Source organism: Schistocerca serialis, chromosome 6 (assembly GCF_023864345.2).
Source record: "Schistocerca serialis cubense isolate TAMUIC-IGC-003099 chromosome 6, iqSchSeri2.2, whole genome shotgun sequence".
In the NCBI taxonomy this organism is placed as follows: domain Eukaryota; kingdom Metazoa; phylum Arthropoda; class Insecta; order Orthoptera; family Acrididae; genus Schistocerca; species Schistocerca serialis.
The window spans coordinates 329,810,843-329,831,387 of record NC_064643.1 but is presented as its reverse complement, the minus strand read 5'-3'; the positions used below and the strand labels follow the sequence as shown (position 1 = coordinate 329,831,387).

General features: G+C 39.4%; 1 protein-coding gene across 1 annotated transcript in view; it reads left to right on the top strand.

Moving 5' to 3' along the window:
- LOC126484553 (uncharacterized) overlaps nt 1-15,693 on the top strand; it is a 42,662-nt gene extending 26,969 nt beyond the window's left edge. The window contains exon 4 of the mRNA XM_050108110.1: nt 15,369-15,693. Coding sequence (XP_049964067.1) covers nt 15,369-15,499 — 131 coding nt within the window. The 3' untranslated portion in view covers nt 15,500-15,693. The remainder of the gene's footprint in view (nt 1-15,368) is intronic.
- The last annotated feature ends 4,852 nt before the right edge of the window (nt 15,694-20,545 follow it).

The window sequence follows — 20,545 nt, the reverse complement described above, 5'->3', positions numbered from 1 at the left end:
ATAGATGCAGCAGAGATAACGAACATGTGATAATTCTGCCGGTGAAGCATTGTGAAATGGCAGAGTGCACTAGATGCTGAGAAACAGCAACAACGAAGTGTTTTCCATCCGTTTTTGTTGGCAAAAATGTTGAAATTTCTATAAAGAAAACTGATGACCAGTGCCCGAAACTCTTGTTCGTGCCAAACATTCTAAACAAAACACATTCTAAATGAAAGAGCTTTTATAGTGCTAGTCCTAGTTGTCGAATTCAGTGAATTATGAATGGGTACCTACAGCACGCATCAGTGATAATCGGCCACAATGCCTTCCAGAAGGGACGAGCAAAACTGGTGTGGATGCATTGCCAAGGACTGTTAGTTTGAGACCAATTAAAAAATTCCTGATGCAGCAGTGCCTGTTGCATGGCAGGTTGTCTGCATTTGAAATCTGTGCCATAGAGTGATACAGAATTTTATACTGGTAATTTATATGATGTAGCTTCTGTGCTGAACAGTCAGGCACATCTTTTGTCATGTGAAAAAGAGCAGCCAGTGGCTTGTGACCCATCACGAGAAAAAAATTTTCTACCGTGCAGATACTGACGAAGTTTCTTGATGCCGCAGATGATGGCTAAGCCTCAATTCACACAGAAATGGTGGGGCACAGAGGCTTGGTAGTGGTAAGTCAGGGATGTGACACAGACGGGACGTGAGCACTCAACATTGAAGAGACACTGTCAGACAGAAGGGACCATTGTGCTAAGAGTAGATCAGAATATGCAGTCTTCATAACACAAAGCTATTGATGCACGAGATCTTCCGTAACTCGTAAATGTTGAGCAACGAAGATCATCTTCGGTGCATTGATAATGGTTCAAGAAAGGAAAAGAAGTATGGCACATTCAACATAATGGAAAAACTGAACGTGTATTCTGAACATTTCCATCAGAATGTCCCAAAAGTGTATTGTATTGAAAAAAGTGATCACAGCATACAGAGAAGAGTAATGAAACTAGAATGTTTTTTTTGTGTGATTTTCATTTGAATGTTCACTTGAATATTTTGTGAGATATTCAGAGTATTAGGAGTCTTTCCCAAAATCTGATCGCTCATAAATATCTCACAGCAGTAGACGAGAAATCTTCGTTACAGGGTGTAGTTTCCTACCACATTATAGAGATTTAGCCCTTATAGTGATTAACAAAATGTCCCCTTTGCCAGACAACTAGATTCCAGTCAGTGTCAAGGACAACAAATCCCTCCCATGCAAGATAGGACCAGAGAATTTCATGTATCTTAGTGCACTAGACCAAGGGTGGCACACAGCCTCATTCAAACTAACAGAATATGTCTGGCTACACTTTTCATATGATAGACCTGCTACACTAAGGAGATAGGAAACTCATAATGTCCAGCAAAAATAATGTTAAGTTTTCTATATCTTATGTGATAAAACAGGCTATTTTCCTGTGTCAAAAATATGGTTCTGATTGTTGTTATTCTAATTGATAATAACATATAAATAGCATTTATAGTCAATATTCTCACAAAATATCTTGTTGTTTTTACGTTATTAAAGCTCAAAAATCATTAAATATGAAGATCTGGTTACATGATCGAAAATGCTCTGTTATTACCTGATGTTCTGGTGGCGTCACAGGCTATGAGTAAGACGAAGCTATACGTTTGTTAACGAGTGTTAGCCGAAGTTGCTATGGTTTTACGTAATGTTTCTGCGAACAGTTTAACTGTTTAGTGATGGAAAGTGCAATTATAATTTTTAAGTAACAATGGAAAGGAATTCTATGAACGCTGATAATGGAAGCCTAGCGAAACTTTGTGTATTTATGCCCCACCCATTTTGAGTGGCGAAATGTGCAGTGACAGACATTATGTTCTCTGCTCCCTGCATCATTAAACTTGCTCATAACAAAAGAATTGTAGAACTTTGGCAAATGGGTGTATTGTAACTAGATTGTCAACTGTCAGTCATGATCTATGACCCAAAGCACAATAAAATTATTCTTAGCAAAACATATTGCTGAATTCCTATGTTGAAGAAACTCAGCAGCGAGACAACCTATAGCAGGTGTTCGGTGGTGTAACGAATTGTGCATCAGACTGCAGCTAAATAGGTCATATGATCAAATCCTGGAAGCACTATACATTTTTAAAAGTTTTACATGAAATATGAAAATAGCATTAGCAAAAGCAAATGTAGCAATTGTTTCGATTGTGCGATTTTTTAAATATATAATTTGACATTAGTTTCAGTCTGAGAAATGGACAAAAGAAGATATGTGCATTTACTTTGCAGACAGACAGTTGATGGTTTTGGAAAACATTTCCAATACTGAAGATATAACCACACTCCCAGAGTACATATAGATGTAGAACGATGAGGTTATACGGAGAGATATAAAGTGTTTACAACATGAGAGATGTAAAGTGTATACAACATGCAGATGACACAAACATAAGGGGTGTGATGTTAGTGAGTGTAAACTGATGTTAACATCTGAAGCAGACTTACTTCATCGTTGTGTAAGATGATGACACTGCAAAAGCTTAAACAATAAGGATCCTAACTGGACAGTTCGAAGATAAAAAACGTTGTTTCTAATAAAGCATAGATTGTGTGATCACATTAGCTAGAAAATATCTTTTTGAAAGTGATGTGTGTTAATGGCAATTGCAAATGTAAGTGCATGTAAACAGCAAAGAAAACACAACACTGTTCTGTTTCTGATCAGTGTGATGTTTTGTAAGTGTGGTTTGGTTTTCATATCAGAGGACTGTCGCGTCGTTTCACAAATAAGTTAAGAATATTCTTTCAGGTTAGATTCACTCCTGCAATCTATGGACAATGTCCTATAAAATTTGATGGTCTACTCCTCTAACAACTGAACTACTGAACAACTGATGTGTCGTTGGATAACAGGTGCAATCTGCGTGAAAATTCTATGAGACGACGTGGCCATCTGGATGCACTTTTAATAACTTTACTCATGTCTTGAACACACTTAACTTGTGTTGAAAAATAAGTGTGGTCAAGGCATAAGTAAAGTTATTAAAAGTAGTTGGGTAAAATGACAATTTTCACTACGTGTTTAATTTCGTTGAATCACGCAATCTTTCATTGTAACAGTGGGAGAGCATATATCGGAGGCAAGTTAATGTTAACTTCACTGTGCAACATATTTTTAGTTCACTAACTGGACTTGTGTGTCATCGTGGTGGCAATTTGCTGGTACAGTGGAACCACATTTTACGCATCTTATTATCTGGAACACTCAAAAAACAACTTTTTAGAAGTTTTTAAAAATGTATTTGTACAGTATGGTACCACACACCATTTGTAACCCATTTTCTGAAATGCAAATCACAAAACAAGACATCACTGAATTAGCATTATGGCAGCAGGAGCAGTGAGCTTGCCAGTGACATCACAGACACGAGTTGATTGGAGTGTTTTAGTGGGCTTTAAAATTATTTGAATTTCATTTCCATTTTTATAGAAGAATATTCAAATTTGAGAGGGGGAAAAAGTGTGGTAGGGGTATAAAATGACATAATTAATCATTTAAGACAATTTCCAGAAAACAGTCAAAATACCCTATTCTGCCAGTTAAGTCGTGAGAAGAAAGCCATACTTGAGAAGTGCCAGGTTACCCCAGTTGATAAAATGAATTTTTAATGAGCAAGGAAAAAGTGAATAGTAGATTTGCACATCTGTCGGAACCCAGTGATTGAGGACAGAAAAAGTAATGCTGACTGTACGTATTTAGTGCAGCTGCAACAGGAATAGTCTTAAATTTTTCCTTATCTTCTGTTGCTGTTTGTGCAGATGTGTATTCAAATAAATATTATGTATTTTGACCAGTGTTGTTGTACTTTCTCGAAATAAGGATTCTATATCTGCGATAAGTAGCACAGAAAAACTTAAGTGTTTGAGCTGCACAATATTGTAACTGCACAGATTCGGCATCATTTGTTCGGGAAAATAAAATATAGTGCTTTTTTTTTTTTTTTTTAGATAACATAAGTAATTGTGCAATAACTGTTACAAAAATACGTAAAATGGCATTTTATCTCGTGTGCACTGCCTGCATTAAGAAGGCCCAAAAAGGTATGCATGAAATAGTAGAACACAGAATGCTTTAGATATGTCAATAAGATATATCAGTAGCAAAAGCCATTTTTCATTCATTGCTTGCTGGAACACATGCCTTTTTTTCGACAGTATGTGAGCAAAAATAGTTATTGAATGTATCGTGAATGAAACTGGTAGCATAGGCAAGAAAAAGTTGCGTATACAGTATATAGCCAGCTCTGCTGCTGGATTTATGATTGTCTACCTCTAGTTTTAAAATGAAAATAACTCTTAATGCAATGTTAACTTGAAATGTGATTGTAAGTGCCTTCACAAACTGAACATGAAAGGTAGACGAGCCACAAATCCGCATAGTGTGTGGTCATAACATCAAGTGTTGTATGTTGTACCATGTAGCGGCCAAATGTCAAAAAGCCACTTTTTTACTCAGAACTGGATAGTGGTATCACTCTTCGTCTCCACTTAAAAACAATTTTAATATGTTAATTGCTATGTTCTAAGACCCACCAAACATAAACTGGCCAGCGACTATGTTCTTCACTGCAAACTTTTCCAAATCTGCCCAATAGTTTACATATTCGGGAAGTTACAAAATAATGACTGACAATAATGAAAATAAATCCAGTGCACTATCAAGTTGTGATGTCAGACTCTATGATGTCAAAAAAACTTTTTGAATAGTTTCTTCAAAATTGAATGAGGGAGACTGCATTGTAGAGAACATGAACAAATTCCAAAACGGTGGTTTTTAAATTTTTATGTGATAAAAATTTTACTGAGAAACAATGTACACAAGTCGACGTAGCTTTGCTTCATGTACATAGTTTCTTATTTATTTATTTTTGAGGCACATAGGATGACTCCAAATTAACCATCTTGTGCGTCGTGTCCTCAAATGAGGACACTTACAGTTCGGGTCATTTCTGTCATCATTCACATCTGAGGTGATTGTAAAAGCACAGGCACCTCATATGAGGACTTACAATAGTTGCAAGAATGTCTCCTAGATGGCAGTGTTGGTGGTTGGCACGTGGAAACCTTAGATTTGTCACTCCATTTTTGGTATAATCACGGAGCTGTGTTGTGAAAGTTTGACATTGTTCTGTGAGAAAAGTACTGCTCTCTCTAGAAAGCTGTGTGTTATAATAAGTTTGGCAATACTTATTACAAATTATTTGACACTTTTTGCAGATATCTGAATCGTATAAATGTTTTTCATAAAAATTACTTGTGTCCGCATTTGAGGACTTTATCTGCCAGGATGACTTTACACTACTGTCTTCAGTACATACAGAATATTGTCTTTTTTCTCCTCTGTTTTGTAGTACCTAATTTTACTGTATGTAGCTCTCTGTCACGTAGTCAGTTTTGATATATACTAACATAGATAGTGGCTGTAGCCAAACATCAGAAAATTAGTTTGATATGCGTACATGATTTTATAGTTATTTTCCAAAAAGTGAGTAAATCTATATTATTCCTTTAGGATGACAGACAGGCTGCATTCATCAGCCAAGATATTTGAGGACGATAGAAGTCGTTCAAATAAAGAACGAAGTAAGAACTTTCGCCAGATTATAAGTGATGCGGAAATTCTTCAAGTTTTGGAAGCTGACTCAGAAGATGATTTGGGTTGTAGTGATGACTCTGACATCGACCCATCATTTGAAGTGGACCTCATCACTGATACTTGTAATTTATCTTCAGAAACAAGTGACACTGACAATGAAAATTTTCCCAACAATGAAACAAGTGCAACAAATTGTACTGAGGTTGAAAGTTAAATTTGAAGAGATCCTTCTGAACCAGGAATATCAACAAAATGTCCTAAAAGGCATGTGATTTGGTTCAGTGAATTGGACAAGTCAGTTATTGTGCCTCCATTTACTGGAAAAGCAAAAGTGTGCGTTACTGGAGAAAGTCCCCTTGATTTCTTTATGGAGCTATTTCCAGAGAAACTCATAGCTGCAGTAGTTGAGCAGACCAACTTATATGTGCATCTGAAAGGAAAAGAATTTTTCTCTATTTCTATTTCGCAACTGAAGATATATTTTGGAATAACACTCGTAATGACTTACTTGAGATATCCAAGAATACGACAGTATTGGTCTGAGGAAACTGGCTTACGCATGAACTTGATTGCTGATGCTATGCCGCGCTGGAGATACGAAGAACTGTGCCGTTTCCTACATTTCAAAGATGTTTCTACAATTCCTCCTGACAATCCTGACAAAGCTATCTGATTATAATCAATTTTGGAAGCCCTGCATGATAACTATCACAGGGCTCTCAAACCTGAAGAATTTCACAGTGTTGTTGAGATGGTGATTTTGTTCATAGGGACATCATCATTGAAGCAGTACTTTCCCAAAAAGCTGAAGAAATGGGGCTACAAAATGTGGGTGCGTGCAGGTGTGTCTGGTTATGTTTATTGCTTCGAACTGTTTCAGTGCACTGGAGGAGGACGCAGTAATATCTCAGAATTTGGGGCAGCAGGAGATTTTGTGCTCCATGTGTCATGACATTCATGAAAAGAACCACAAAGTCTATGCTGACACTCTTTTCAGTAGCATTCCCTTGGTGCTAAAACTAAAAGAGCTAAACATATGGTATGTTGGTACCATTCGCGATAACAGACTGGAGGGAGCAGATAAAAAACTGAAGTTGGCAAAAGAATTACAGAAGAAGGGACGTGGCAGTTCCTCAGTAGTGACATCAACAGAAGGCGTTACTGTCACGAGATGGATTGACAATTCACCTGTAACTGTTGTATCGTCATATGCTGGAAGAGAACCTGAAGGTGTTCAACCCGATTTTCTCGAAAGGAAAAGAAGTTTATAGAGATCAAAAGACCCAACTGGATTGGAGGAGTTGACCTAATGGATTCTTTGGTGGCCCTCTATAGAAATGACACCAGAAATCTTAGGTGGTGCGTGAGGATTTTCTACCACATGCTAAATGTGACTGTACTAAATGCATGGATACTGTGAAGGATGAGTGAAAAAGAAAATATGGATTTGTTAGCATTCAAAAGTAGTTGCCTCTGGGCTAATATACAAAGTGAAAGCAGAGATTACAAGAAAGAGTAGAGGCAGGCCTTCAGATGAAAGCCCATTGCTGTCTGTACAATCAAAATAGAGAGCCTGTAATGCAGTACCCAACGAATTACGCTTCGATGGTGGATCACACTGGCCAGCGAAGTCAGGTGGTTCCAATACCAACAGGTGTCACGATCGGGACTGCCGTTGGAAAACCCATTACATTTGTGAAAAGTGTAAAGTTGCTGTGTGCCCTGAGAGCATCAAACAATTTCATTGTCGACAAAATACAAAATAGTGCACACTGTTCATGTATTCTTTGATATTACTAATAAATGTTCTGTGTAAAACGTTGTAGTTTTTGTGCTCTTTGTCCTCATTTGAGGACGCCTTGCTGTTGGTCTATGGAATTATTATTATTATTTTTTTTTTTTTTTTAGATAAATTATGATGAAGTCTGTGTAAGGTGGATCTTAAGGAACCAAATAATGTATTAGAAATTATTTTCAATGTTGGGTTGATAATTCGTGCATGAGAGGGATAATGAGAACAGCAGTGCACCACTTGAACATCTCCGCCACATGTCCCTTTGGTATACTACATGTGGTGACAAACAGACATGGCGCAGACCATGATGAGGTGCATTCCTGCCATGCCATCACTATGCGATTTGCTTAATTTGTTAACATGGAGGTGATGTGAAACAGCCCCATGTCTCCACCAGACATCCGCGCCATGCTAAGATTTCCTTTTCCAGCTGACTGTAGTTGATTTGGGCCATGGTCAACAACTTAGATGCAAATTTTGTGGATCATTCACTGTTTCCAATCTTTTGAGATAAAACCACCCCTATTGCATCAACTGCAAGCACTAGTGGCTGTTGCAGGTTGAAACGAATAATCCATGGGTGACTAGGCAATGCATTTTTCAACTTATGAAATGATTGTTTGCATTCTCCTGTCGATTAGAAGGGGGATTTTTACACCAGAGGTGTTTTGGTGATAACCAGATGAGGTGCCCATTGACGAGCAGGAATATGTTTAAACACACAAATTTGTTCCAACCTTTTGAGTTCGGAAGCAGCTTCATTGTAAATGGCGGGAGGCACCAGATGTGCTGGTAGAACTTGGGTCAAGTATTTGAGTGCAATGTCTGCTTGAAAATTATCCTTTGCATGCCCCAATGTGCCACTGAACAAATGTCCACATTAATGAATGCTTGCATGGGAAACGTGTACATCAATAGCGTGCATGTAGTACTGAATATCTAATCCAAACAAATCAACTGCATCCCTGCCTGAAATATTGGGACTCGAGCATGATTGAACTACTGTGAATGGCACTGATGTAGTTGTATTATCTCATTGTTTTCCTTGCAAAATGCATGTTCCAAGAAAAATTACTGTGTCTGTTGTAGGCTGTGAGGTGCACACATGAGCTGAGTGTGTTCCAGTTGCCTGTAAGCAGTGTGATTAATCAGTGTGATTGAAGCACCACTATATAACTGAAATGGTACAGTTTGATTGCAGATCTGTAAAGATATGAATAGTTTATGGTTTGTTCTGTGAATATGGCTGTCATTCATGACTTTCAGAAGAATCTATTGTGTGAGAGACAGAGCCTTTCACTTTTTGTGCATGCGAGGAGACTTGGTTAATTGGCTTGCAGCTGTCGTCAGCATGAGCTATGCGGGGGGTGACTGTGTAGAACTAGTTGCAGTGAGTGTTTTGCCAACAGGCACAAATTCTGCAGCCTATTGTACTTCCTACCTTTGGTTACATCATTGGGACAGGTATTGTGCCACTTTAGAATCTCAACACGTATTCTGTGGTCTACAAGATTCTGAATAACGACATCATGAAGCATTTCATCTTGAAAAGAAGCTCCACAAGTGCAGTTGAATGTACTGTTTCTAGTCATGCCCTGGGGTTCAGCGATCCATTTTTTTGTAAGACTGATTACTATGACGATGTGTTTCAAAAAGTTTGAAACATACAACAGCTGCATGAATCTGAACTTCAAAAAATTCTTATACTTTCCAAACAGATTCCTCACAGGGTAGCGTTTGGGCTTCTTTTAGTATGTCTGTCAGTGGATGTAGAGATGCATTCAGATCAGCAGGCGTAGTTATCAAAACGGAACAGTACAGAATGCTGTTACAGAGGGAGCACGTGAAGCATGGCATGGGGAGAGGCACTGACTTAGGTGTTTAGTTGTTGGCGGTGATAAGTCTTTCCCGGCAGTTCTTATGCTGATTTCAGCTATCTCAGACCAGTCCCTCTCCTCCCCCTGAGATTGCCTTTTTCGATCCTTCTATAGCCAAAGTCACTAAGAGTGCTGAATCACATGAACTTATGGGAGTGGTGTGGGACATACTTTTTGCAGTTGGCAGATGGCAAAGTTAGATGTGCTTTGTAGTGATCTAATAGTGCACCATTTGGTGAGCTCAGTGTCCTTGCCTTCCACTTGAATGCTGTGTGTTGATGCCATTGACGATTAGAGTGCAGAGGTTTCACAGCACTGCCTGTCGTTGCCTATGCCAAGCTTGGTGAGTACCTGTTAATCAAAATGTCATGATCCGCACTGAGAACATTTGTCAGGTTCTTTGCCACTTTCCTTTTGTACCGATTCCCACTCAATGGGCACACCGGTGTTTGTGTCCTGATTGTCATTTAGCGCATTTTCGACAGGAATGCCGACTTTTTGTGAGGTCTGCTGCAAAATATGTCATTTTGTGACAGCAAGCTGTGGGACAGATGTCAAAGTCTCCAGTGTTTCCCCTTGACTCGGAGGCCGTCTCAGATCCCCCTAAGCATCGCTCCAGCATATTATGCTGTCATTGGTAGAGGATAGTCGACTGTTTGGCAGGTTAACACAGCAGCAAAGGTCAGCCTTATTAACGTAGGTACCTACACACTCTTGGGCTGCCCTGTGCTGCGACAGCCACTACATCAAGTCGTGTCTTACAGTGAACAGTGAATTCCTTTGAGGTAGCGGTTCTGCATCCTTGCTTGTTATAAAAATGTGGAATGGCAACTTATATTGTTAGCAGTAAATTCACAGTTTGTGCAAAATGTTTTTCAGTTAGACTCTTTTTCCATTGTGGCTTCAGGGTAGTTGATAAGTCTCCGTGGTCCCCTTTCCAGATTTGGATTCCATGGTATTGTCATAAGACCTGCTATTTGTGAATGCCGTGGCTCGGGCAGAAAATTTCGAGACAGACATCTCACTTTTAAGTAATTGTTGATACCTAACTTTTGTAGTCCCTACCCTATACCCTTTGCCGTGTGTGACAGTCAAGACTGAGTCTCAACATTGGCAGGCCCTCAGCGTTGTTTCTCCTATTTTATCGAGTCAGTGGGCTTCTCCTGTTTTGTCGAATTGGTGGGCCACCCGTTTAATGGTGATCCAGAAACCAGACAGCATCGTGCAATTTTTCGATGATTTTAAACAGTCAGCCAGCGAGCTCACATTGTGTTGCAGATTCATATCAAGTTCTGTGGCCAGAGGAGTTGCTAGCAAAGTTGTAAGGAGGTCAGTATTGTTCACACATCAACTTGCGCGATGCATATCTGTGGCTGCTGTTTGAAGCATCTTCTCGGAATTTCTTTGTGCACAACACTTGCTTTGAGCTTTACCACTCAAATTCTTGTCTTTCGGAATCTCATCTGTGCTGGGAATTTATCAACAATACTTCGAGGAGTTGATTCAGGACAATCCCTGTTGTGTAAACTACCACATCACCTGAGCATCAGTCTATACACGAGAGGAGCATTTACGAAATCTTCAGGCAGTTTTCCAATACCTTCTGGAAAATGGCCTTTGTTGCAAGCTGGTGCATTGTTTGGATCATGTGCTTGATGCCCTTCCGCAAAGTTCGTGTGGTCTGGATTGGCAACAGGAATTTCACTCTCTCAAGCTGTTTGTGTTCTGCTTTCTGTTTGGCTTCCTTTATGCCAGGTAAACTGTTGATGAAACACAGTCTGGTGTTGATGTGGTTCTGTCCCTTCGGAAGTCAGGTGGCACCAAGCAGCCCATCACTCAAGCATTTGAGATACTTCTTGCGGTGCAACATAACTACTCACAAATGGAAAAGGAGGTGCTAGCATGGAGCGTAGTTGATATTCATCAACGACCACAATACCCTAGTTTCCTTATTCAGCTATCGCTGTGGGTTACTGGATTGGACTGCCCACTGGTCGCAGGGGTAGGTTGCAATTACTGTTAGGACATTTGTTGCCTGTCCACTGCCCAGCATGCTAATGCAAATGCACTACTACAGTTGTGGGTTGCCCCCATTCGGAGTTAAATTGACAGAGGGCTCTAGTTCTTGGTTTGGATGGTACCTTTCAGCAAACATTGCTTGGTTTTTCCTTTGATTGTGCTGGAGGTTGTAGCTGCCACTGCTGCCGACTCACTTTTTCAGAAAACCATTTCCACTGTCCAGACATGTTGGCCCGAGTGCACTCCTTCGGTAGCAGCTTGTGTGTGGTGTACATTTTTTTCTGCTAGGGGATTGCTTCCTAGTTGTCCAGGAGGTCCTCATGCTTGCCACAGACAAGCAAAGTTGTTGAGTGGTCATCTATCCAGTGTTGCATCCTTGGAAACTCCAGTTGCTGCATGCATTACACTGGGGTGTGTAAGACTTTGCCGCATGTCACATTTGCAGTTTTGTATTGAAGCAGTGCACAGAGATGGTTAATATAGGTAAAGATTTCTTTGTAAAGGCAAAGCAGGAAAAGGAATTGAGTTTTATTGAGACTGCTAAGCAAGCCAGAAGCACTGATGAATGTCTGTTCATCCAAATCTTCATCATCTGTGGTGATATTTTGGAAAGTGTTCTCCAGTTCACAGTATTTAAGATGTATTGTATGAACAGCTCGTGAATTAAAATTGTGGTTTGTAGTACATGTTCGAGGGAATCGGAGTCTTTTATTTTTTAAGGCCGCATTCTACAGAAGCATCAAAACCAACTGACAGTGAATGATATCTGGATAAGTGACACTCTAGCAGCAAGTGGCAGCTTTGGGCAATATGCTTGGGAACCCTGTGTGCAAGCGACAATCTCCAGCTACAATGTGGCCACTAGAGCTGACCAGCTGTTACTATAAAACAGTGTCCTTAAACTGCAGAATGCTGTAGCCCAAGAGTAAGACAGCAAAATTAGCTTTACTTACGAAAATGAAATGGTATAGGAACGCTGTGCATGAAGTTCATGAGGGGAGGTATCTTCATGGAGAATTTCATATTTGTATCATCAACTACAGAGATCACCATACAAATTCTTCGAATATACAAGAATGAGCAGAGCACAGATGTTAGATTGTCTGTCTCATCAATAAAGCTGCTACCCCACCCGCCGTATTCACCAGACTTGGCCCCTTCCGACTACCATTTGTTTTCATCAGTGGGACATGTATTGGCTGAGGAACACTTTGATTCCTATGAAGAAGTCGAAAATTGGGTGTCCGATTGGTTTGCTTCAAAAGATGAACATTTCTATTGGCGTGGTGTCCACAAATTGCCAGAAAGGTGGTCAAAATGTATAGAAAGCCATGGTCAGTGCTTTGAATAAAATGTTTTTACTTTTCAATTCAAAATTAGTGTTTCATTTTCACAAAAAACAAAAAAAAAAAAAAAAAAAAAAAAAAAAAAAAAAAAAAAAAAAAAAAAAAAAAAACACTCATTTCATACCAGTACACCTGGTACTGTTGCTCGTCAACCTCTGGAATGCCTTTTTTCCAACTGTCCATGAGCCACGATGCCATTTGGGATCTGCGTAGTGTGTGTGCTGAAGTCACTCATTGTGGAGCCAGTACAACCCCAAATCCAGGGTTTTAACTATCTGCTGCCCTGGTTGCTGGAGAGATGCAGAGTGGTTTTAGATTTGGTATTGTGTAGGAGAGATAGCATTCCTGCTTCTGTTTTTAATGCGATATTCTCTGATGTTTTATCTGAGTACCACGACCATGTAGCTCTTTTTACGGGTGGGTCTAAGCAGGGGGACCCTAGTGGTTGCTCTGTTGTTTTCCCGGATCATGTCCTCAAGGTCAGACTGCCTCCAGAATTTACCGTCTTCGAGCAGAATTATATGCGATCTCGTGAGCACTGGAGCAGATGAGACATTCTCCCAGTGTTAGATTTCTCGTCTGCTCAGATTCTCTGAGCGCACTGTACACTCTCCAACGTTTGTACCCATCAGATACAGTAATCCCTAATATACAGGATGTCCTCCTACAGCTACGACGAGTGGAGAAGGAGGTGTCTTTCTGCTGGGTACCTGGGCACATTAGAATTGCGGGGAATGAAAGGGCGGGTCGAGCAGCCAAGAAGGCATGTCGCGATCCTCTGGTATTTCAGTGTGCTATCCCCCTCATGCTATCACCTTGCTGTTGAGGAACAAAGTCGTGTGTTGATGGAAAGACAAGTGGCTGACAGTGATAGATAACAAGCTCCATGTCATCAAGCCCTTAACTCGGCTGTGGAGTACTTCCTTCCAGCCACGCCGGTGAGACAAGGTCCTTCTTACTTGTCTTTGCATAGGCTACAGCCCTATGACGCGTGGATTCTTTCTCCAGCGAGAGGACACTCCAATGTGTGGTGCTTATGGTGTGCAGATCATGATGCATGGCATTTTATTGGACTGCATTTTATTTACTGACAAGTGGACTGCGGTGGATTTGCTTGCGGATCTGCCGTCTATTTTATGTAATGATTAAACTAATGTGGTTAGAGTTTTTAACTTTTGTGAAATGTCCAATGTGTTAAACAAGATTTTAGGGAGATGTTCTTAATGTGTCAAAGGGTGGCTGGCTCACCCTCGTTTTTTTTGTAAGTGGTCAGCCAGTCGCATGTCCCTGTACTTTTCTTTTAGTTCTTCTGTGTTTTGTTTTCTCTGTGTTTTAATTTCTTGATTAGCTCTCTTCCCTCCTAATTGGGTTTAGTGCATGTGATACAGAGTGACTGTGTGGTCATTTCGAGTGCATGCATGTACAAATCTTTTAGTTCATCTCCACATTTGTTTTTCGTAATGACCTCGCCATTGGACAGATCTACGCGCGCGCGCGCGCACACACACACACACACACACACACACACACACACACACACTCTCTCTCTCTCTCTCTCTCTCTCTCTCTCTGTCTCTCTCTCTCTCTCCACAAACCCTTGTGCAAAGTCTATTGGAGCATCTGCCGTTGACAAAAGTACAGTTAGTTGCTGGGCATCTAGGGTGAGGTCATCAGAAGGCGGTTCGGCGGAGCTGCCCGATTTGCAGCGGTCGGGGAGACCGTCCACAGCTGTCACACCTGACCCAGCCCCCTCGGACTTCCACACGTGTGGGCCATTAAAGGATGCAATTCATGGAAGATATTTTCAGGACGCTGAGGAGGCGATTCACACAGTGAAGCACTGGCTCCACCACCAAGACAAGGATTGGTACCGACAGGGCGTACACGGCCCTTTTTCGCACTGGAGGAAGGCCGTAGAATGGGATTGAGATTATGTGGAAAAATGATTTATTTGTAGATAAAACACCATTCTTTGATGTGCGTAATTCCCGTTATGTTCAATAAAGAATTGTTGAAGGAAAAAAAAATGTGGTGCATTACTGTCTGGGCAACCCTTGTACATCATCAGTGCTCATATTAGATGCTATAAAGCTCGAAAGCTTGTGGATTATGGAAATCCAACCTATCATTTCTTGGTTTCCAGTGAAATTGAGCAGGTAATTTATAGGGCCCAAAAACATTCCTCCTGGTAACTCTGACAGATGTTATCTTTTGTTTCTCTGATAGCTATGTTAATCAGATCAGACTCAGATAAGCATGTAATTATTGCCCCAGTTAAAATCCAAAATGGATAATTGCTCCTATGAGCACTCACCCTTTCAGGTTTGGAACATGGACTCCATCTCAAGATCATACTGTCATACTAAAACAGAGGGAGATTACACTTGAAGGTTGTTGTCCTGTAATGCAACTATTATTTACGTACAACAGAATTTAATGGTGCAGAGTTTCACTACTTTGTATTAACTTTTGACATGTAAAAATGGAAAATGTTGTGTGAAACTTATTTTGTGGTTAAACCATTATAGGTAACACAAAGGAAACTTAAATAGTTAAATGCTATTAAAATATGTTCGTGCAATACATAAAATTTATATTATACTTTACGTAAATATATACACATAAGTTTGCGATTTTTAAATGTTATGTATTTTTTTTGTTCACAGTGGTTTCTATGAACACACATCTGCCAATAGAAAAGAAATTACAAGAACATTTGGCTCAGTCAAATGATATACAAGGATTCTTGGTGTGTGTCCGAAATCAATTCAAACGTCACAGAGATAAGAAACACTAAGAAAAATGCCAAATGCTAGTGAAGCAATTTTCTAGTTAAACCATTGTAGGTGACACAAAGGAGACTTATATTTAAAGGCTATTAAAATATATTTTTTATTATATCTTACAGAAATATATACATATGTATATGTGCACGTGCGTGCCCAGACACACACACACACACACACACACACACACACACACACACACACAGATGTCTATGATCCTACACTTGGCTCAGTCAAAAGATATACAATGATTCTCTGCCCTAATTAAATTTTCATATTAAGCTTGAGCACTTGTGTAGGGCTTTTTGTACATGAGTAAAGATGCAAATAAAAACATTCCTGCTTCACGTGAATTCTGGAGTTTATTAGAAAGTCATGTAAAAATACTGAAAACTGAATATTATATATTATGCTATACAGCCACCGAACCCCCTGCGATAGTAATATATCATGACTGAGTCAAAACTGAGACATAGATAATAAGCTGTGTGGTTACAGCTGCCATCCTATTTATAATCTTTAAATATGAGTTTAATGACAATGAATCGTATGCTGTTGTAAATTTTAAATTTACAGTCATTATATAAGACTAGAGATTCAATTATGTTTATTAAATTCACTGACTTATAATTATTTTACAAAATTTATTTGCAAAACTAATGTGCAATCATTTTCATATTATATACATACTGTTTGTTATTTCCTTCTTATCTTAGTTTACAAAATGTTTTCAAGTAGAAAGTAATAATTATTTATTACATGCAATCTTTTTAACTCTGTTTTATATCACTTGACACATTTTCATTTGATAAATAAAATTTTCACATGGTGCAAAACAATGAAGTACCTACCAGCTGCATTATTATTATTATTATTATTAAAATTATCATCATATATATATTGATTATAAATTACATAATGACTGATATTTTAAGTCAGGACAAAACAAAATACAGTAGGCTTGCAATAATCTGACATTTGACAGTTTGACGTGCTCGGTAGTCCAATGCTACGCTGGAGCTGGGCACTGCACTTGCTCCATACACAGACAGGCACACATTTATCACGACAGTCAGCTCCTCCCATCTGCCTCATGCCTCACACCAATACAAATGTGCTATTGAGAGTGCTCCTTTCATGTTAGTGAATTTAAATTCTGCTATGTGGCTTAATTGTCCTGTTTTAATTTTTGTGTTGAAAAGAGTTGTGTGATTACAAGCACAAGTGGAAATGCTAAACATAAGCATAAAACGTTAACTCTTACTGATAAATAGGAACTTATTAAAAGCTATGACCATGTTGAACCTTCAACTTCCATCTCTAAAGCTTTTGATATCAGCAACGTATCATTTACGAAATAGGAAAAAATAGGAGTAAAATAGAATAATTTGTAAAAACTGTAGATGATGACTCAGAAAAATTTTCACATGAGTGGATACCGTAAAGTGAGGGAGCTCTATACGTTTGGTTTTAAAACAAAGCCCAACTTTCTTATCATGATATGAGCAACAATTAATTTGGGAGTTCGTAAAGCACCTGTCTCTTTGTTGTAGAAAGCAGTTTTCAGGAATAACTTCTGGAAGAAGTGGGGACTTCTGCTAGCTGAAGGTAAAAGCGTGCCTCAACAAAGTGAAATCCTTGCACATGGTGACAGCAATTCTGTGATACATTGGGAGCCGCAGTACAGAAATGAAGCCTTCTCTTCCCTATTTCGAGATGATACAAAATGGGCTGGCCTTCTTTGAACTTTTTCAGTAACCTCCATCAAGCCTATCTGGCAAATATCCCATACATCACTGCAATACTCTAGCAGAGCAAGGTCGAGCATAGTGTTGGCTGTCTCTTTAATGGATTTGTTGCATTTTATAAGAGTTCTGCAACCAAAATGCAGTCTTGAGTTCGCCTTTCCCACAACATTATCTATGTCATGGTTGCAGTTTAGATTGCTCATAAATTTTATCCCTAGGTACTTAGTTGAATTGACAGACTTTAGATTGCTAATTTGTCATGTAACTGAAATTTAAGGGATTCCTTTTGGTGCTTGTCATATGGATGACCTCACACTTCCCATTCCTTAAGAGCAATTGCCACTTTTGTATAATACATGTACTACATAATTTGTGTAGATTATAAACAGTAGTGGGCCTGTAACACTTCTTTGAAAACAGAGATATCATTTCTGTTTGATGACTTCATGTCAGTTACTATAAACCTTGCAGACTAGAAATTACGAATAAAGTTGCATAACTGAGATGAGGCTCCATAGGTGAGCAATTTGCTTAGAAGCTGCTTGTGAAAAACAGCATAAAAAGCCTTCTGGATATCTAGAAATATGGAATCAACTTGGGACACCCTGAAGTGTGTTAAGGACGCTTTCCGTATTTGCCTGGATGCCTTCAATTGAGTCAAATTGTTTCCCTTTCAGTGAAAATTTGTGTTTAGGAAACTGGTAGAAGTCCACAGGGGCCAAATGTGGGGATTATGGCAGTTGTAGAAGCACAGGAATTTTGAATTTGGTCAAAAATTCAACAATGGAGAAGGCACGATGAGCTGGAGCACTTTCATGGTGTAGCACACAACTCCTGTCTTTCCGCAATCCAGGCCTTTTCTTCCACACCCTTTAGCACAAACGCTCAAGGACACATTTGTAGTATTCTTGGTTAATTGTTTGTCCCCCAGGGGTAAATTCATGATGTACAATAACGATAGAATTGAACAAAATCACCAACATTGTCTTCTCCTTCGACCGACTTTGCCGTGCTTTTTTCAGTCATGGTGATCCTGGAGTCTTCCGTTGCGAAGATTGCACTTTGGTTTCAGGATCATATCCATGTACTCATGATTTGTCACCTCTAATTACCCTATTTAACAAATCTGGGTCATTTTTAGTCTGCTTAATCAGTTCTTGGCACACTTCAAGTCAGTATTGTCTCTGGTCACTTGACAACACTTCTGGAATGAATTTTGCAGACACTTGACGCATGTTCAGATCTTCATTTAAAATTGACTGAACGTCATAGAAGCTTAAATTTAGTTCATCAGCCATCTCCCCGATTGTTAAGTCTATGATAAGAGCACACTAAGATACGAACTTTCACAATGTTTTCTTTCGTTTTTGACGTGGAAGGACGGCTGGACTATGGTTCATCTTCAAATGATTCGGGGCCATTTTTAAATCTGTTGAACCAGACAAAAACATATGACTGGGTCATACAATTATCTTCATAGCTGTTTTTAATAGTTCATAAGTCTCAGAAGCTGATTTTCTGGTTTTAAAACAAAATTTCACACAAACTTGTTGCTCCGTTCTTATGTCAGTTTTCATGCAGACAGAATCCAGCAACAAGCCCTAAAAGACGCGCACTCAACCAGCTGCCACAACGAACTGAATAAAGTAAACACAGTTCCCTGTCAAAGGGCGTTCAAGGACAAGACATTGACTCACTACCCACCACCCGTGTACCTGCCCGCCGAACCAGTAAGTAGTAGCGGATCCATTCTTCAAACTTTCCAATCACACCTCGTATGTGTTTCAAAGTGATGTGGCGCGTAAACCGAGAAGATTTTATTGAAATGTGTCACTGCAGAAGACTGAAAGGACACTATGGGAAGAAGCCCACACCATGTCCTGGATGAAGCGCTCGCGAAAACGTAACTGTTGCCCATTGATGTAAAGAGGTACCAGCTACCTACCAAATTCAGAAAAAGTAACAAGGGAGCTATCGAATCCAGCATGTCAAAACCTGCCCTTAAAATTTTTGTACAGGAAGAATAAATCTAGAGAAATACAATATCAGAATTCTAGCTGCTAAGATACACTGCAAGTATTTTTTTAAAAAAAGGGTAGAAATTTGCAGCCCATCAGGGAGCTGGAGAAAGCACACCCCTGCTGTAGCTGACAGTGCATGTGCAACATGGTGGGCACAAATCCTTGGTTGACAGTACATCAGGAAACAGATAACGAGGCACAAAGCTATCGTAACTTGTAAAACAAATTTCAGTTTCCATTGATAGTTCCTCTGACGCAGTTGTCTAGACTTGCTATTACTGGAATTTGCTACTAATTTAATAATGTTGTGGTCTTCAGTCCAGAAACTGGTTTGATGCAGCTCTCCATGCTACTCTATCATGTGCAAGCTTCTTCATCTCTGAAGAACTACTGCAGTCTACATCCTTCTGAATCTGCTGAGTGTATTCATCTCTTGGTCTGCCTCTACGATTTTTACCCTCCACGCTTCCCTCCAATACTAAATTGGTGGTCTCTTGATGCCTCACAATGTGTCCTACCAACCAATCCTCCCTCCTAGTCTAGTTGTGCAACAGAATCCTCTTCTCTCCAATTTTATTCAGTACTGCATCTTTACTTACATGGTCAACCCATCTAATCTTCAGCATTCTTCTGTAGCACCACATTTCGAAAGCTTCTATTCTCTTCTTGTCTAGACAAGTTATCGTCCAGTTTTCATATCCATACATGGCTACACTCCATACAAATACTTTCAGAAGAGTCTTCCTGACACTTAAATCTATACTCAATGTTAACAAATTTCTCTTCTTCAGAAATGCTTTCCTTGCTATAGCCAGTCTACATTTTATATCCTCTCGACTTGACCATCATCAGTTATTTAGCTCCCCAAATAGTAAAACTCATCTGCTACTTTCAGTGTCTCATTTCCTCATCTAATTCCCTCAGCATCTCCTGATTTAATTAGACTATATTCCATTATCCTCGTTTTGCTTTTGTTGATGTTCATCTTATACCCTCCTTTCAAGACACTGTCCATTCCATTCAGCTCTCTTCCAGGTCTTTGCTGTCTCTGACAGAATTACAAACTCATCAGGAAACTTCAAACTTTTTATTTGTTTTCCGTGGATTTTAATTCCCACTCCAAAATTTTCTTTTGTTTCCTTTATTGCTTGCTCAATATACAGATTGAATAAGATCAGGGATAGGCTACAAGCCTGTCTCACTCCATTCTCAACCACTGCTCCCCTTTCATGCTCCTCGACTCTTATAACCGCCATCTTGTTTCTGTACAAATTTTAAATAGCCTTCT